At 38.3% G+C, this 18,548-nt stretch overlaps 1 protein-coding gene across 1 annotated transcript in view; it reads left to right on the top strand.

The window, feature by feature from the left end:
• The window catches only part of DTHD1 (death domain containing 1), a 73,887-nt gene that overhangs the window by 16,543 nt on the left and 38,796 nt on the right, over nt 1-18,548 (top strand). The window contains exons 6-7 of the mRNA XM_065907243.1: nt 9,600-9,764; nt 11,674-11,963. Coding sequence (XP_065763315.1) covers nt 9,600-9,764; nt 11,674-11,963 — 455 coding nt within the window. The remainder of the gene's footprint in view (nt 1-9,599; nt 9,765-11,673; nt 11,964-18,548) is intronic.

Here is an 18,548-nt window from a genome sequence, read left to right on the forward strand (position 1 = left end):
GAATTAAATAATGTGTAAATTTGTGGAAAAATAAATCATGCCAGTAATTTTCTGGACTTTCTGACAATACTAAATTGATAAATTTGATATGGCTCTGCTGCTATTAGTGCTAGACATGGGAGATGCATTTTCCCTATCCAGAGGAGCATAAAACAATTAAATAAAAACCTATATGAACTATTTATTTAACATTCTTATATCAAAGAGTAAAAGTTAGCTGAACATTTTCTGTGGAAATAGAAATACAATGAAGCAATTCATGCCTCAGAATATAAAAAAGATAAAATGATTTGATGTCAAAATGTAGTTTGAATGTAAAGAATAAAGGTCTTTGTTGTAGTACATTCCTTCATGTGTGAATGATTTCTGGGCAAAACATGACAGTTATTTAATTATAAGCCAGAAAAGATTTCTTGATAGTAATGAAATAAGAAATTAATTTATTAAATAGAAGCTTATTTCATATTATGCAAAAAATATCTTAGAGAATTAGATGGGAAATTGTTTTTTTTTTGCATGAAAAATGCCATTTCTACAAAATGCTATTGATTTTAAGATCACCTTATCAAAATATATGTGAGTCATATATAAGAATATTTGTATAATATATATGTCATAAAGAATAATAAAATGGAGAAACTGGTAAAGCTATCACATAACTGAAGAAATTATATATCATCAATACAATTACATCTCCTTACTTGTCTCTTCCCATCCTACCCCTTACCTCCCTACCCTAATTACTCTTCATTTTTCACCAAAGTTGACCACTATTAGAAAATTTTGACTCATTCCTTTGCTTTTAATTTTTTCACATTCATCAACATATTTTTATTCATCCATATATAATGTCTTGTTTGGCTTTGTCTGTGCGTGCCATTTGTAAAAATGCTACCCTTCTGCATATAGTCTTATGGTCTTGCTGTTCCATTTATAATTGTATAACGTTTGTTCTCATTTCTGTATAATATTCTATTGAACAGCTTCGTATTTCAATTATCAGTGTTCTTATTGGGGGACATTCGGGTAGTTTCAATTCTTGCTAACACGGATATTAGAATTATGATTATTCTTCACTCAAAGTATACTTGTGTAAGCGCTTCAGAGTACCCACCAGCCTTATTGCTGGACATAGCATACGCACATGTGCAGTTTTACAGGGTTTACAAACTGGCAGAACTAAATTTCATCCTCCCAGTATTGACTTTTATATTTTTTAGCCTTGCATATTGTCAGATTTTGTAATCTGAAAATCTAATAGTTGTAAAATGGACTTTTGTGGCTTTCATCTGAAGTTCTCTGATTAAAATGAAGGTGACATCTTCCATAATGGCTTTTATTAGATATTTGTGTTTTCTTATATGTCAGGTAACTGTGTGGTAACTTACATGCTAGGTAACTTATATGTCAGGTAATTTCTTGCTCATTTTTGAACTTTATACATTTATTTGCACGATTTTTTAATGGTCTAAGTGCTAAACCTTTGTCAATTTGTGGCCTGTATTTTTATATTTATGTGACTAATTTATCATATTTCTTTTATTATCAGTGTTTTTTGTCCCAGTCCTAAAATACTTCTATTTCCTAAATTATAAAAATGTTCTTCATTATTATCTTATAATTTTAAAAGTTTGGATTTCATGTAAGTCTTCAATCCATCTGAAATTGACTTTTACATACAATGTGAGGTAGGAATTCATGTATTGTTTTTATGTGGATAGACAGCATGATTTATTGAATGGTTATTTCTTTCCCTAACAATCTGTGAAGCTTCCTCTGTCATATAACGGATTTTCTTCTGAACTGTTGCACTGGTCAGTCTTGTTATATAGTTTTGAGCTAAACTAACAGTCATAACTTTTAAGGCTTTATAATAAGTTGATCCCTGATAGGTAAGCCATATCATATCATTCTTATCCAGACAAATTTTTGTTTGTTTGTTTTCCTTGAAACTTTCCCATTCATATAAAATAGAATCAGTTTGCTAAGGTCCACAAGAAAAAACTGTTGGGGTTTTGTTAGTAATTGCCTCTGGCATATGGGTCAGTTTGGAGGAAAATGACATCTTTAATATATTGTGTCCTTAAATCTATTACCTGTAATATATGCTTCAATTTGTGTTGTTTTCCAATGTCTTTCAATGAAGCATTGCCAAAGTCTCCACACGTGTACTATATACATTTTATTAGGCTTATTCCTAAATACTGTATAGCTTTGGTATGTGGATTGGAAAGTCAAGTGAGTAAGAAGTTAATTTTCCAAATCAAAAAGAAAATATCACTCAGACTGGCCAACAGAATACAGAATACAAACGTGCAAGTTGTGAACTTTCAAAGATGTGAACGTGTGTCTGTATGTCCAATCATGTAAGTCAGCTCACGTGCCTGGCATACTTCATCATGTGCGTGCATTCTCTACACGTGGCAGTGATGTTGTGTACTTTTTTGTTCTATGGAGTATACAGTAGTGCAATATCTTTATTTCAAACCCAGGATGTATGGAAAAAAGAGTAAAAGCAGTGGTGATACAGTTGGTACTGCTAAGAAGCGCCAAGAAATAATGATGGAAACAAAAGTGAAAATAATTGAAAGAGTGGAGTGAGATCAAAAGATGATAGACATCTCTTGTTCTTATAACATGAATTGTTCTGGTATGATTCTAAAGAAAAAAGACTTGTGAAGATTATAGAACATGTGAAGTCTGCTGTGCTGATGATGTCGATGATGTTGGCAATAATATTTAAGAAGCACGGAAAAGTGAGAGAGGAAATGGAGAAACCTCTCAGTGTGTGGAGGCATGCATGCTAAGTTGCTTCAGTCATGTCTGACTCTTTGTGACCCTACAGACTGTAGCCGGCCAGGCTCCTCCGTCCTTGGAATTCTCTAGGCAAGAATACTGGAGTGGGTTGTCATGCCCTAATCCAGGGGGTCTTCCTGACCCAGGAATCAAAGCAGCGTTTCTTACGTCTCCTGCATCAGCAGGTGAGTTCTTTACCACTAGCAGCACCTGGATCAGCATCAATCCCACTTAGCTTAATGCTGGCTGGGAGTTTCCTGAAATACTTTGGAAATTATTGATGAAAGCAAGTGTTTACTTAGTCTTCCCTGGCGGCTCAGATGGTAAAGAATCTGCCTGCAATTCAGGAGACCTGGGTTCAATCGCTGAGTTAGGAAGATCCCCTGGAGAAGGAAATGGCAACCCACTCCAATATTTTTGCTTGGAGAACCCCATGAACAGAGAAGCCTGGTGGGCTACAGTCCATGAAGCCGCCAAGAGTTGGACACCATTGAGCAGCTAATGCTTTCATTTACCTAGGCAGGTTTTTAATGTGGATGAGACAGCAGATGTGCAATAGAGAAAGAACCAAGAGAAACAAAAGGAAGAAGGAGGAACTGAAAAACCAAAGAGACTCATGACACAGGAAATGGCAAGGAGGTTTTCTTTATTTGAGGAGGTACTGTTTGTTCTTGAGGGACAGGACCCAGATATAGAATGGTACATGAAGGTTGCAGCAGCCATTGCAGAATGCAATCCAAAGCTGCATCATGCAAGGTACTGCACGATTAAAAATGATTCCTTTATTTTTTGTGTTTTTTATGTATTATTTGTGTGAAAAATATATTAAACCTATTACAGCATAATGCTATATAGCTAATTGTGTTAGTTGAGTACCTAGGTTAACTTTGTTGGACTTAGGAACAAAATGGACTTATAAACTCGCTCTCAGAACAGAACTCATTCATATATAAGGGATTTACTGTATTAAGGAAGATCAGCATTGGAGGGCTGACCCTCCCTGACTTCAAGGTGAACTATAAAGCTACAGTGATCAAGACAGTGTGGTAGTGACCACCTAAGAATTGACACAAAGATCAATAGAACAGAATAGAGAACCCAGGAAATACAACCAACTGATCTTTGACGAAGGAAAAAAGGCAATACAATGGAGCCAAGTCAGTCTCTTCAACAAACGGAGTTGGAAGAAGTGAACATCCACATGCAAAAAGAATGAATCCAGACACAAATATTATACTCTTTACAAAAGTTAACCCAAAATAGTAGCACATAAACATAAATGTGAAACACAAAGGCATACAAAACTCCTAGAAGATAACACAGGTGAAAATCTAAATGATCTAGTGTAAGGCAATGACTTTTTAGATAAAACATCAAAGGTATAGTCCGTGAAAGAAATAATTGATATTGTTGGACCTCATAAAATTAGAAACTTCTACACCGGGCAAAAAATGCCAAGTGAATAAGAAGATGAGCCACAAACTGGGAGAAAATATTTGCAAAAGTACATCTAATAAAGGACTGTTATCCAAAATTTATAAATAAATCCTAAAACCCAACAATAAGAAAACAAAGACCTGATTCAAAAATAGGCCAAAAACTTTGATACCTCACCAAAGACAATGTACAGTTGGCATATAAGAATTTGAAAAGATGATCTATATCATATGTCATAAGTGAGATTCAAAGATATCACTACAAATATCACCAAAATCCAGGCCATTGACAACTTCAAATGCTGGTGAAGATGGGGCAAAACAGGAATTCTCATTTGTTGCTGGTGGGAATGCAAAACGGTACACTTTAGAAGATACTTTGTTGATTTCTTGCAAAACTAAATATAATCCCACCATATGATCCAGCAATAGCACTCCTTGGTATTTCCCCCAAAGGAGTTAAAAATGTGTGCACACAGATGTTTTAACAGCTTTATTCTTATCTGTCAAAACTTGGTAGCAAGCAAGATGTTCTTCAGCAGGTGAATGAATAAATAACACCCACACAATAGAATATTATTCAGCACCAAAAATAAATGAGCTAACAAGCCACAGAACGACATGGAAGCACCTTAAAGGCATACTACTAAGTGGAAGAAGCCAATCTGAAAAGGCTACCTACTGTTTGATACACATTGTATGGCATTCTGGAAATGGCAAAACCATGAAGACAGTAAAAATATTATGGTTATAGGAATTTGGCATTGGAGATAGATGAACAGGCACAGCACAGAGAATTTTTAGGTTGCTCAAAATACTCTGTACAATACTATAATGATGGATATGCGTCAATACGTATTTGTCCAAATCCATTGAAGGGTCAGTCACTCAGTCGTGTCCTATTCCTTCCATCTCATGGACTGTAGCCCACCAGGCTCCTCTGTCCATGAAATCCTCCAGGCAAAAATAATGGAGTGGGTTGCCATTTCCATTTCTATGGTTCCTGTAGGGGAACTTAGATTTGAATGCCTCAAGTCTAAGGGGGACTCCTGGGCATGTTCATTGTCAGAACATTCCTCTCCCTTGAAGCACTTAGGGCTTCCCTGATAGCTTAGCCGGTAAAGAATCAGCCTGCAATTCAGGAGACCCTGATTCAATTCCTCAGTTGAGAAGGTCTGCTGGAGAAGGGATAGGCTATCCACTCCAATATTTTTGGGCTTCCTTGGTGGCTCAGCTGGTAAAGAACTCGCCTGTCATGTGGGAGACCTAGGTTCGATCCCTGGGTTGGGAAGATCCACTGGAGAAGGGAAAGGTTACTCACTCCAGTATTCTGGCCTGGAGAATTAATTCCATGGACTGTATAGTCCATGGGGTCCCAAAGAGTCGGACAGACTGAACGACTTTCACTTTCTAACTGCCAGATTGTTTAATTGTGAGCCATTCAGTGCAACACAAAGAGTGAACCCTAATGCAATTATGGACTTTGGGTGGCTACGCTGTGCCAATGCAAGTTCATCAATTATTGTAAACATACCACTCTGGTGGGGAATGGAGAATGAGGATAAATGGAGGAAGTTATGCACTTGTGGGAGTAGGTGATACATGGGAAATCGCTGTACCTTCCTCTCCTTTTTACTGTGAATCTAAAACTGCACAAAAAATATAGGCTAATAAACAAGAAAAGAAATTATCCTTGAAAAGTCCCCTGTATTGTCTATTTGCAGAGGCAAAATATTGAGGTACTTTGGAACAGATCTTTTTATCTTGGGGAAGAGTCTTTAATTGTGTGGCACTAAGGCATGTGTCTGGAAATTATGTTATCAGTACACCATAAGACTTGAAAAAGGCGGCCTAGGGTGGACATGTGCTGGTTTGTGTATCCTTCTACTTTATTTTTAAGTAATTATACCAGAAATTCTAGAAATTGTCTTTTCCATCCATGTAGAGCTCATAGAAGTTGCCATGTTCTTCAGTGTTCAGTATAATTGAATATTTGACCCCAAATGGGCCAAACATAATTCCCTCAATGTCTGGAATTTTGGACTTGGAAAGAGTCTTGAACTCAAGAAATAGCAAAGTCAGCTGTTCTTGAATAAACAAATTGATTTCATAAAGGTTGATTATGTTTTATGGAACTATTAGTATATAAAAATCTCATCTTTTGTGGAGTCTGATCAAGGCTATTCACTGCCAGGTAATACCACTTGTCAAAGTTTGCTAATGGTATGTATAAAACAAAGAGTTTAACTGTAGAGTTGTTAAGAACATCTGGGATAAATAAGGATGCCATCAAATTATTCAATTTCAATACAAGTTGTGTCTATTATCATATTAAAGACTAAATTTTAAGTGATAGATGTACTAACTAACCTAATTGTGGCAATAATTGTCAATATATACACGTATCAAATCATTACATTGTACGTGTCAAACTCACATAAAGTTATATGCATATTATATCTCAATGGAAAAAAATAGTCTAAATTTGATCTTAACATCATTAACGACTTTTTTAATTTTAAGTGACAGAAAAACAAAGTGCTCAAGAAACAGGAAATCCTTTAGGCCATGTAAATTACAAATCTAGGGATACTTTTATTTTAATATTTCACTTGAGCCATAAAGAATAACATTAAAATATTATTTTTATCTATTTCTTCCCTTTCTGCCTTTCTCTGTGCCGGTTCCATTCTTTGACATAGTCCTCATGCTGGCAATATTTCTACATCTCCAAAACTCCAAGTCCAGTAGAAAAGAAGAATCTTCCTTTCCCCATGACTATACGTAAAAGTCCTGGGTCTTATTCTTTCTCCAAGTCTGTCACAAACTCATCCCTAAACAGATCACTGAAACTAAAAGGAAGATGTGCTATCCAAGGTAGGCTCGCCCAGTTTATGACATGATAACAAAACCCTGATTCATTGAAGACAGGCTGCCTCTTGGCCATCTCTCTCCCAGACTTAAGTTGAAGGGCACTCATTGTTTTGTTGCTCATGGTAGCAGAAAAAAGAGCTTTAGATACACTCACACTAGCAGTTTAATTCTTAGTCTGAAAATGACAAAATGACATTTCTCAATATTCATTAACCAGAACTGGTCACGTAGCCCCACTCAACCATAGGGGACAAGGAAGTACAAGTCTATCATGTGCTCAGAATGTGCAGAAATCGGGTATTTTGGCAAATAGCACTGATGAATGCCAAATGTACTATATGGCTCAAATCAAACACCCATCTAGACCTGGGGGTAGGGTCAACCCCACCACAGTTGACGTGTAGATTTTCACAGAAAACTTAGGCTATTAGCAGGGAAAATGTAGTTTTTTATCGGAAAGAATTAATATTACACATAATTAAGTCAATTTATAGTAAATGACCAAAATTCTGGATTCAGTATATCTTCCTGTGTTAATAGATCATTAACTTCCAAGTGTTAAAAATTTACCATATTTGTGTTTATAAGCCAAAAGCTAAAAACTTATATTTTCCACTATCCTCTTGATTTTAATCTGGGTTGATCAACATAGTCTAAATTTTTAAGGGTAGACATTTTAAACATAGTTCAGTTCCTCATTTATGGTTCATATGATAGCTCAACCTGTGAAACTAAAGTGATTTAAAACACATAACTAATTCTATTCACAAATGAAGATGTGGGATTCACATTTACATCTTCATTCTTTTTTTGTTTTCTTTTCTTCTTTTTTTTTTGTTTTAACTTTTTTGGCCCCACAGTACAGCATGGGGGATCTTAGTTCCCTGACCAGGGATAAACCCACATCCCTTGCCATGGAGGTGAGGAGTCTTAACCACTAGACTTACAGGGAAGTCCTTGTCTTCATTCCTTTAATTTTTTTAAAAGTAGTTTCACCTGTTTATCTTTGGCTGTGCTGGGTCCTTGTTGCTGGTAGGCTATTTATCTAGTTGTGGTTAGCTGGAGCTACTCTCTAGTTGGGGTGTGCAGGCTTCTCTTGCTGCGGGGCACATAGGGGCTCCAGCAGTTGCTGCAAGTAGGTTCAGTAGTTGCGGCTCCTGGGCTCTAGGGTACAGGCTCAATAATTGCGGCGCTTGGATTTAGTTGCTCCACTGTGTGTAGTATCTTCCCGGATCAGGGGAACGAGCCCAGATCTCCTGCATTGGCAGGTAGCTTCTTTACCACTGAGCCGCCAGGGAAGCCTCCCTGCCTTCATTCTAAAGTACCTAGCTAGAGTTGTTCTATCCTGTTAAAGGATGCAGCATCATTAGATCAGGTTTTGGTTTTCTCTTTCCAGCAAGATATTCAGTATCAAGGAATTTTCTTTCTTTAATTGTGAGGAATGGCTATCTATTTCAGTGAATTTAAGAAAAGAAGAACTTGTTGTATGGCTTCAATAGTTAATCTCTGCTTTCTCCATCTCTAAGCCTACACTACTTGATCTTGTTTTTTTGTTTATTGTTTTTCCTTTTCTCTCTTCACATCTGCTCTGGCATTTCTTTCTTAATAATCTCTCTGCTTACTCATTTTCATAGCCCAGGGCACTATAACCAAAGGGTAAAAAGTTATAATACAATCTCTGGGCCTCTTTATTAGTTAAATTTCAAAGACAGGAATCAAATTGGCTGGGTGTTGGAAATTGATCCACTGTTAGCGAAATCAGCTCTGGTTGGGGGAAAGTATCACATAATACATACAACTGCCTCTTTTAAGGCTTTAAGGTGGGGCAAGTTAGCAAGAAGGAGAACTGTAAAAGAAAGCTAATTGGCCATGCCTGCTGTAGGAATTAGGATGAGAATATCAATATCATTTATGCTTATACAATTTTATCTGCTTTACAAACTGTTACTCATTTAATCCTACAAGCTTGATAGGATTATTACACTCATATTGCAGATGAGAAGACAGAGATATAGGAAGGTCAAGGCAGAACCATCCAGAATTTGGAAGTAGGTAGCATTGCTCCAGAATTTATGGTTGCTATATCATGAGTCTTGGCTATCCTAAAGTATTGGTTTACGTCAGAGAGTTTATTGTCTTGGGATGCTCCCTTAACTCTTTCTCTAGGAGAAAAATGCTTCCCATTCTCCAAAGCTCACCTTGAATATTAGCATTGCCACTTTGCTAGCTCTCCCTCTGCTGTTAAACCGTCTCATACATTCCCTTCATTACTACACAGGTCACCTTGTCCTGTGATTAATACTGTGAGCTTCTGTTGAGTGAGGGCAAAATATTTCTTACCTTTGTGTTCCTGGTTCATGATATAGCGACTGGCACACAGCATATACTTAAAGAACTGTTATTGGATTGTTCACTTAATAAAAGAATGAATGAATTAAATATGATTTATGCTACACAAATCTTACAAATTTCTCTCCTGCTACTGTAATATAGGACAAAAAGCACTTCCATAAGAAAACCCAGGAACAATGCTTGCGAATCTTTGAAATTATTGGGATTCAGAAGCCGGGAGAGTGGTTGGTTTGTGCTTGATGATGTCATGGTGAGATCTGTGCAGAGTGGCTTGGTATCATTTGAATTGTGCGAACATCTAGAGAGGTAATACCATAGTAAACAATAAATGTTGATGATATTCTATTCTGATGGCTTGTAATTGATGTTTATAGAAGTAGAATTGTAGGATTAGTTTTTTTTTATTTCTCAGATATAAATATGAAGAGTCCTTTAGGGTGTGTTTAAAATGCAAACTAGATCTGACATGAATACACAATCTGTAATTTCATTCATGATAGTTTAATAAGTGCTGTTGGAAACCACTCTTAGATTAGATTTATTTATACAGCTTTCTTCTAACTCCAAAATAGTTCTAAAATAGTGCCTTCATTTCTGAAATTCCATGGAGATAGTAATTAACTGTGCTTATTATGCTCATCTCCTATGTATGTATTAACTGAATTTGTTATTTCTGTGTCCTCATTTTGCTTTCTCATTTCCATGTTTTCTAGACAGCTCATTACAATGAGTTTGAGACATTTTAAGGTTCACGAGAAGTAGACACTCATAAAGAGAGGGCCATACATGTTCAAGGACAGCCTTTATCTCAGAAAGGAAGAGCTTACATCTATAATTGTTGTGGGTCAGTTTCCCTAGAAAGAGTCTAAAATGAGGATGCAGGTGATAGATTGAGAGAAGGCTCCCAGGGGACTCCTGTCGAGGAGTGAGAAAAGCAGATAGGGACAAGGGAAGAAATGGGAGAAACTATGGCTTAAGCGGAGGTTTCACCTCAGCCTGACACCTCAGGAGAGCCCTGATGTGAGTACCAAGGAGGCTGGCTTTACATTCTTGCATCAGTTAGTCTTTGTCTGTGGATGTGGGGCTGTGCTGGGGGAGTGGGGTCTTGTAGGTCAATTTCTGGAGAACAGCTGGGTGATGGTGGTCCTGCCCATGGGGAGGGGTTAGCTTGCTAGGCCCCCATAATGAAGTATCACAAACTGGGTGGCCTAACCTGCAGAAAAATATTGTCTTACATTTCTGGAAGCTGGAAGTCCAAAATCAAGGTGTTAGCAAGGTTTATTCCTTCTAAGGACTGTGGGGATCTGTCCCAGGCTTTTATCCTTGGCCTATATATGGTTCATTTCTTGTTCACACAGCATTCTCTTTGTATGCATACTTACATCCAAATTTCTCATTTTTAATTTTTCACTCGAATAATGGGCTTCCCTGGTATCTCAGTGGTAAAGAATCTGCCTGCCAATGCAGGAGACATAGGTTTGTTCCCGGGGTCAAGAAAATCCCCTGAGAAGGAAATGGCAACCCATTCCTGTGTTCTTGCCTGGGAAACCACAAGAACAGAGGAACCTGTCAGATTAACGTACATGGGGTCGCAAAAGAATCAGACATGACCTCGCAACTAAAACAGCAGCAATGGTCTAATGACCTCACACTGATCTGATTACCTCTGTTAAGAACATACCTCCAAATATGGTTGCATTCTGAAGCACTGGGGATTTGGCCCCCAATGCAGCAGGTGGTGGAGGTGACACAATTCAGCCCATTCAGGGTGCACAGTAACAACCCTTCCCACACAGTGATGAGATGAATATTTCAATCCCCACTGAATATGATGTATATTTTTATCCTATTGATAATAAATGGGTTATCTTGATTACCTTTCTCTTTCTGAAGTAGTACTCTCTGGTAATGCTAGGTAAAATGTAATTTAAAATATGCTGCCATAGGTAGAACTAAGCTGAAACTAGATGCTTTCTTTGTTTATGGGCATCTGTTTTAGATTTAGCTTGATTTAAGCTGGTTTCCTGACTGCCAAGAGCTTCATTCAAGTCATTCATTCAAATTCATTCCATTAATGAATTTAATCAGTCTTTAGAATGCTTGATTTTTAAGGAAGTTTGGTTTATAATGGCTTTTTGGAGGTGTTATTTGTTATTTGTGACATTTTTGAGACTGGTTGTCTTCCCTCAGGTCACTCCTCTTTACTTCCACGTAGGTTTATCGTGCTTCACTCTTCTTCCACTGTGGACAACAGCCATTTGGTTTCCTTTGTGAAGTCTTTGGAGGAAGCCATGTTCAGCACCACTGCCTGTGTTATACTTTATCACCGGAAAGACAACCCACATAGAATTGTCATTTTAGCAGTGCCTTCTAAAGATTTACGCCAGGTGCTTGGGAGCTTGCGCTCAGAAGCTTCCAGCGGTCCTCCAGAGCCATCTCGCCATTTCCAAGTGAAAGAAGGAGAATTGCTTCTTTTACGATTTACTGGAAATATATTTGCTTCGAGTAAGTATCATGAAATTGTTTTGTATATACTGGGGGCTATCAGCCATGTGCTTCAGATGGAGTTCACTAAATGTGCTTCACTAAAGAGTCTTCAAAGGACTGAGGGAAGGCTTTGGAAAAGTAGGAAAAAGAAAGGGTTTATTTATGCCTTTCTTTCCAGTCTGTTTCTCCTCTCTTTAGGGCATGCATGTTCCCTTACGGGCCTACTCTAAGTGACACTCTTTTGGAAACAGTCTTCTCTCCATAGTTGCTCTAGCTGAGACCATGCTCAGATCATCTCTCCAACACCAATTCAGTGTTGGTGTTAGTTGTGGGAAAGCAAGCTGCTGTCTAAATATTCCTTTGCTTCTACTATTAGCCATGTGAAACAAAATGCATTTCCATACAGTAACAATAGTGATCTTTTAAAAATATAAATCATACTTTATTACTCCCCAAGTTAAAACTAAATAATTACCTCCTATTCTACTTCAAACAAATCAAAACTCTTTATGTTGTCCTACAAAGAATCTGATCTGGAGTCAGTATACTTCCAAGAGATGTATGGATAGAAATACGTTTCAGTATAACTGCCTTATTTATAATTCCTTTTCTTTTATTTTATATACCTAAAAGACTACACTGAGAAGGAGTCAGTAATTTTCACCACAGTCAAAAAGGGTTCAAAAGTTGCTATGAAGCGCAAATCCAGATGACACACCCCTGCTTACCTCTTACTTTACATTTATCTAGTGATCTTTTGTTTCTATGCCGAATCTCACCACAACCTGAAATTTTTTATTTGTTCTTATACTTTTCATGCCTGCACTTATGTTCTTGACCAGAATGTGGATTCCATGAGGGCAGTGACTGTGTCTTTCTTGCTCTGCATCCCTGAGACCAGAATAGTGCCTGGCCCTTCAAGGGCTTTCAATAAATACATGGTGAAAGAATGAACATATGCCAAGGAAGACAAGGTGAATGACTATGGGAGGCGACAGGAGAGGTGGGAGAAGTTAGGAAGTGACTGAGGCAGAAAAGCTAAAAAGAGAGAAAGAGAAGGAAGCAGAAAGAACACAGAGAGAAAACAGCTGTGTGAGTGAAGAGAAGGCCAGTCCTTTGGGGGTGCTGCCATCACAGGATTTATTTTCATGAAAAAGACTCCTTTCCTTCTAACCCCCTTCCTTGAGGTGGAGTAAGATCTAACTGTGTGCATGTAAAGGAGCAGCTGTGGGGGGAAATTCAGGACTGGGTTTTGTGGGGATTTCTGGTCTAGGAGTCCCATTATAGACTTGACTTAAAGTAATATTCTCCGTTTATTTATAAATTAATATAGATTCCATTGATTTTTAAGTGGTTTCTGTTTTCTAATTTTGAAAATTACTCCAAGCTCCACAGGTTCTTTGCTCTTTGCTGTTTCCAAAACGATGTGGCTTAAAGCTTCAGCTGACCCCTTTTGGTGTCTCAGAAATAAGCGAGATTCAAAGTGTCCCAGTTTGAAGTGTCTCTTCCACTGTTACAGACACTGTCTCAGCCATCCGAGGCAGCTGTCGGGACCTAGGGAGTAAGTGACACAGTGTCAGGAAAAGGGGAAGGGAAAGGAGAGGGGGACAGGAAGGAAGGGTCAAAGACATCCCTTCCTTCTTGGCTTCCAGAGAAGAAACCACCCTGGGACAAGCTCCGTAAGTGGAAGTGTCTCACCCAAACTAATGATGCAAAAGACTTCCTGTAATACTTGGGACGGCAGCTGTGTTTACCTCCTGCCCTAAACAGGGGAGAGTTACTGTGATTCTCAAAGGCAGTGGGGACGTGTACTGTCATCTATAAGGGGGAGTGAGGAGCATATGCTAAAATAAAAGTGCCTGGAGACAGCCAGTGTATTCACAGTTCCTCAATATAGGAATGGAAAACTCCTCTTCACTCAGGGAAAATGTACCAGGCAGGGTGCCAGGATCCTTCCTGTTTTGCCTTTTTTAGAGATGTATATTCAGACCTGGAGCTTCACTGGATTTTCTCCATCCATCTTTCTAGTGTATCACATATAAGCCCCCAGTACTATCTAAGAGGAGCAAGACCCTCAGTAAAGAACTGATACCTCTGTTTGATCCCGTTTGTTGTACGGCAGAAAGTAACATGACGTCTTAAATAAACTATGCTCCAATAAAAATTAAAAAAAAAAACAAACAGAATTGATACCTCATCCTTTCATCAGGGCCTGTGGTAGCCTCTGTGAATCTCAAATACAAACAGCCAGAGGTTGTCTGCCTGGAGGGTTCATCTCTCGACCTATCCCCACTGGCTTCTGCAGTTATCTCCTACTATATTTTCATATCTCATTTATAATGATCATGTTCAGAGAAGCCTTTCCTGATTATGTCAGTTCGTATTTTACATTTTCAGATTTTTATGTAACTCTCATTGGAAATGGCCATAGATTTAATCTTTTATTTATTTTTTAATTGCTTGATCAACATCAGTGTCTCTGATGATCAGTCCTCCCCAAGAGAGGACTGTCTCTTTTATTAGTGAGAACTATTCAATTCCCAGCACCTAGAATGGTACCTAAAAGCTATAAGGAGTATTTCTTCAAAGAATGAAGATAAAACCTTGGGGATAAACTCAATATTAGAGTACTGTGTGATTAAAAATATTTAAAACTTTAATAAATTTAGATGGCTTCTCTCTGAAAAATATCAAAATCTCTAAATTCATTACATAGTGAACACTCAGTCATGTCTGATTCCATGGACTTTGTGACCCCATGGACTATATAGTCCATGGAATTCTCCAGGCCAGAATACTAGACTGGGTGGTCATTACCTTCTCCAGGGGATCTTCCCAACCCAGGGATCGAACCCCGGTCTCCTGCATTGCAGGTGATTCTTTACCATCTGAGCTACCAGAGAAGTCCAAGAATACTGGAGTGAGATCTTCCCAGAAGATACTTTCCAGGAATCGAACCGGGGCCTCCTGCATTGCAGGCAGATTCTTTACCAACTGAGCTATCGGTTGGAGCTACCAGGGAAGCCCTCTAAATTCATTACATGGAATATAGATGATTCTTTTGATTGAGGATCTTGCTACGTGGAGATTATTTCTACTTCTAAGAGAAAATCAGACATATAGGTGTTCCCTTTTACATTGGCCTTTGGCATTCCTATGGACACAGCTAGAATCTGCTTTCTTTCTCTAGGTTATAGCTGTTGATATAGCACTTAAGCTTTCTAGTGTATCACATTTAAGCCCCCAGTGCTCATAAAATTCATAAAAAGCTGGGAAAAGGGCAGAGAGAATTCTACATAATGATGCCTTAGCACAACCCACTCATAACACTAAGTAATGTCCTAAAGAGGTTTGTGTGTGTCCAAGTTTCCCCAAACACCCTTTGGCCTAGAGAAGTAGTTTCCCCAGACACAAGTGTTAGAGTGTTAAAGTGGCCATCCTTTTATTCATTTAACAAAGATTCCTTTCCTTTATTGCATTGTATTTTACTGCAGAGAGACATAGAAGAAGGAAATAAGTAAATACAATGTGCAGCTTAATGAGATGGAAGGTTCCTTAAAGAAGAATAAAGCAGGGAAGGAACACAGAAAGTCTCAGAGAGAGTGGCAGATTTGTAATTTTAAACAGACTCATCCGAGGAGATCTTTTTGAGAAAGTACCATTTTAGCAGAGACTCAAAGATGCGAGAACAAACCACGATCCTACCCCAGGAGAGCCTGTCCTAGGCAGAGCAAGAAGGCTGAGATGGCTGGATGAGAGGGAGGGAGAGGAGACTTGCAGGAGATGAAGTGGATACTGTTCCTGCCTTGAAGGGCATTTCAAGGACTTTCCCTTTTATTCTAGTGAAATGGGGAGCTCCGAAGGATTTTCAACAAGGTTGTCACACAATCTGGGTCAGATATTATTTGTGTTGAAATTAGATGATGTAAGGCAAGTTAGTAGCGGGGAAATCAATTAATAAGCCATTGCAATGAACCAAGCAAAGAATGCTAGAGGTTTAGAGGCAAAGATATTGGAAATCATGTCTGGTATATTTGCCATAGACTTCTTTGCTGTAAGCATTTTTGTTGAATAACTTATTGACCATAAGGCAATTTTGCCATAAAAGATATAGTGACAAAAAATTAAAAAGGAATGTTTAAAAGCAAATTTTAAAAGCTAGTGGAGGTGATGGAATTCCAGCTGAGCTACTTCGAATCCTAAAAGACAATGCTGTTATAGTGCTGCACATAATAAATCAGCAAATTTGGAAAACTCAGCAGTAGCCACAGGACTGGAAAAGGTCAGTTTTCATTCCAATCCCAAAAAAGGGCAATACCAAAAAATGTTCAAATGACCATACAATGGTCCACATTTCACAGGCTAACAAGGTAATTCTCAAAATCTTCTAAGCTAGACTTCAGCAGTACGTGAACCAAGAACTTCCAGATGAACAAACTGGATTTAGAAAAGGCAGAAGAACCAGAGATCAAATTGCCAACATGTGCTGGATCATAGAAAAAGCAAGAAATTCCAGAAAAAAATATGCTTCATTGACTATGTGAAAGCCTTGGATTGTGTGGATCACAACAAATTGCGGAAAATTCTCAACCAGACCACCATGCTTGCCTCCTGAGAAACCTGTATGCAGGTCAAGAAACAACAGCTAGAACTGGACAGGGAACAATGGACTGGCTCCAAATTGGGAAAGGAGTACATCAAGGCTGTATATTGTCACCCTGCTTTATTTAACTTATATGCTGAGTACATCATGTGAAATGCAGGGCTGGATGAATCACAAGAAGGAAACAAGATTGCCGGGAGAAAAATCAGCAACCTCATACATGCAGATGATACCACTCTAAAGGCAGAAAACAAAGAGGAACTAAAGAACTTCTTGATGAAAGTGAAAGAGAGTGAAAAGGCTGGCTTAAAATTCAGCATTCAAAAAACAAAGATTGTGGAATCCAGTCCCATCACTTCATGGCAAATAGGATAAAGTGGAGACAGTGACAGACTTTATTTTCCTGGGCCCCAAAATCACCGCAGATAGTGACTGCAGTCATGAAGTTAAAAGCCGCTTTCTCCTTGGAAGGAAAGCTATGACAAACCTCGTAAGCAAGTTAAAAAGCTGAGACATCATTTTGCTGACAAAAGTTCCGCAGTCAAAGCTATGGTTTTCCTAGTACTCATGTATGGATGTGAGAGTTGGATCATAAAGAAGGCTGAGTGCCAAAGAATTGATGCTTCCAATCTGTGGCGGTGGAGAAGACTCTTGAAATTCCCTTGTACAGCAAGGAGATCAAACCAGTTGATCCTAAAGGAAATCAATCCTGACTATTCATTGGAAGGAACGATGCTAAACCTGAAGATCACATGTGGCCACCTGATGTGAAGGGCCGACTCACTGGAAAAGACCCTGATCCTGGGAAAGACTGAGGGCAAGAGAATGGAGTGACAGAAGATGAGATGGCTGGATGGCATCACTGACACAATGGACTTGGGTCTGAGAAAATTCTGGGAGATGGTGAAGGACAGGGAAACCTGGCATGCTGCAGTCCATTGGGTTGCAAACAGTCAGACATGACTTAGTGATTGAACAACAACAAACGCACCTAATGAATCATGAGAAATGAATAATAAATTATACAGACTTTATTGTGAAATATAAAATATCTAGATACAATTAAAATGTGTGTAGATTCATGCCAATGCCACACATATAACTGATTTTATTTTGTGAGTTGTACTTAAGCACTTGTCTCTAAGTATTTTGTTCATTGTTTGTTATATATTTTTTACTTGTTTATTTATTTGGCATTGTTTTTCTTATTCACTAAAACTTCATCCATCACTGAGAGAGGTATCAGTTTCCAAATACTGGGATGCATATTTGTAACTGAGCTTTGTGGTACATTGCAAAAATCTTCTACACTGTCTGTCTTTGGCATAGTATCACATGTCCACTGATACATGTTCCAAAGTTCTATGGGAAAAGTGAAAGTGAAAGTCACTCAGTCTTGTTTGACTCTGCGACCCCACGCATTATACAGTCCATGGAATTCTCTAGGCCAGAATACTGGAGTGGGTAGCCTATCCCTTCTCCAGGGGAACTTCCCGACCCAGGAATTGAACCAGGCTCTCCTCACTGCAGGTGGATACATTACCAGCTGAGCTACCAGGGAAGCCCTATAGCCTGAGGGTTACATGGCAAAAATGCTTGTGGAAAAAGGCTCTGAGAAAGATTTCTGTAGCAAACATGCTTACAGTGAAAGCACCTGTAACTAGTAGAGATGTGTTAGGACACAGACATATCCCGAGCCAGTGGTTCTCATGAGAGTCTTCTGGTTCTGTGTCCCTAGCCTCTTACTTCCCCATCTTACCTTTCTAAGCAAAAGCACATATGGCTACCTTTGTACTTCCTATGTTTTCAATGAAAAATACTCCAAAGCCCACTACTGAGAAAATATATTGCTATAAGAAATATCTAGGAACTCACAAAATATAAATAAATCCTGTTCTTTCTATGACAAATTTTTACTATACAGTTACTATCCTACTATTCCTACTAGGAAATGTATAGACAATATGCACAAGGAGAAAGGTTCTCAAAATGCCAACTAA

Source organism: Muntiacus reevesi, chromosome 16, assembly GCF_963930625.1.
Source record: "Muntiacus reevesi chromosome 16, mMunRee1.1, whole genome shotgun sequence".
In the NCBI taxonomy this organism is placed as follows: domain Eukaryota; kingdom Metazoa; phylum Chordata; class Mammalia; order Artiodactyla; family Cervidae; genus Muntiacus; species Muntiacus reevesi.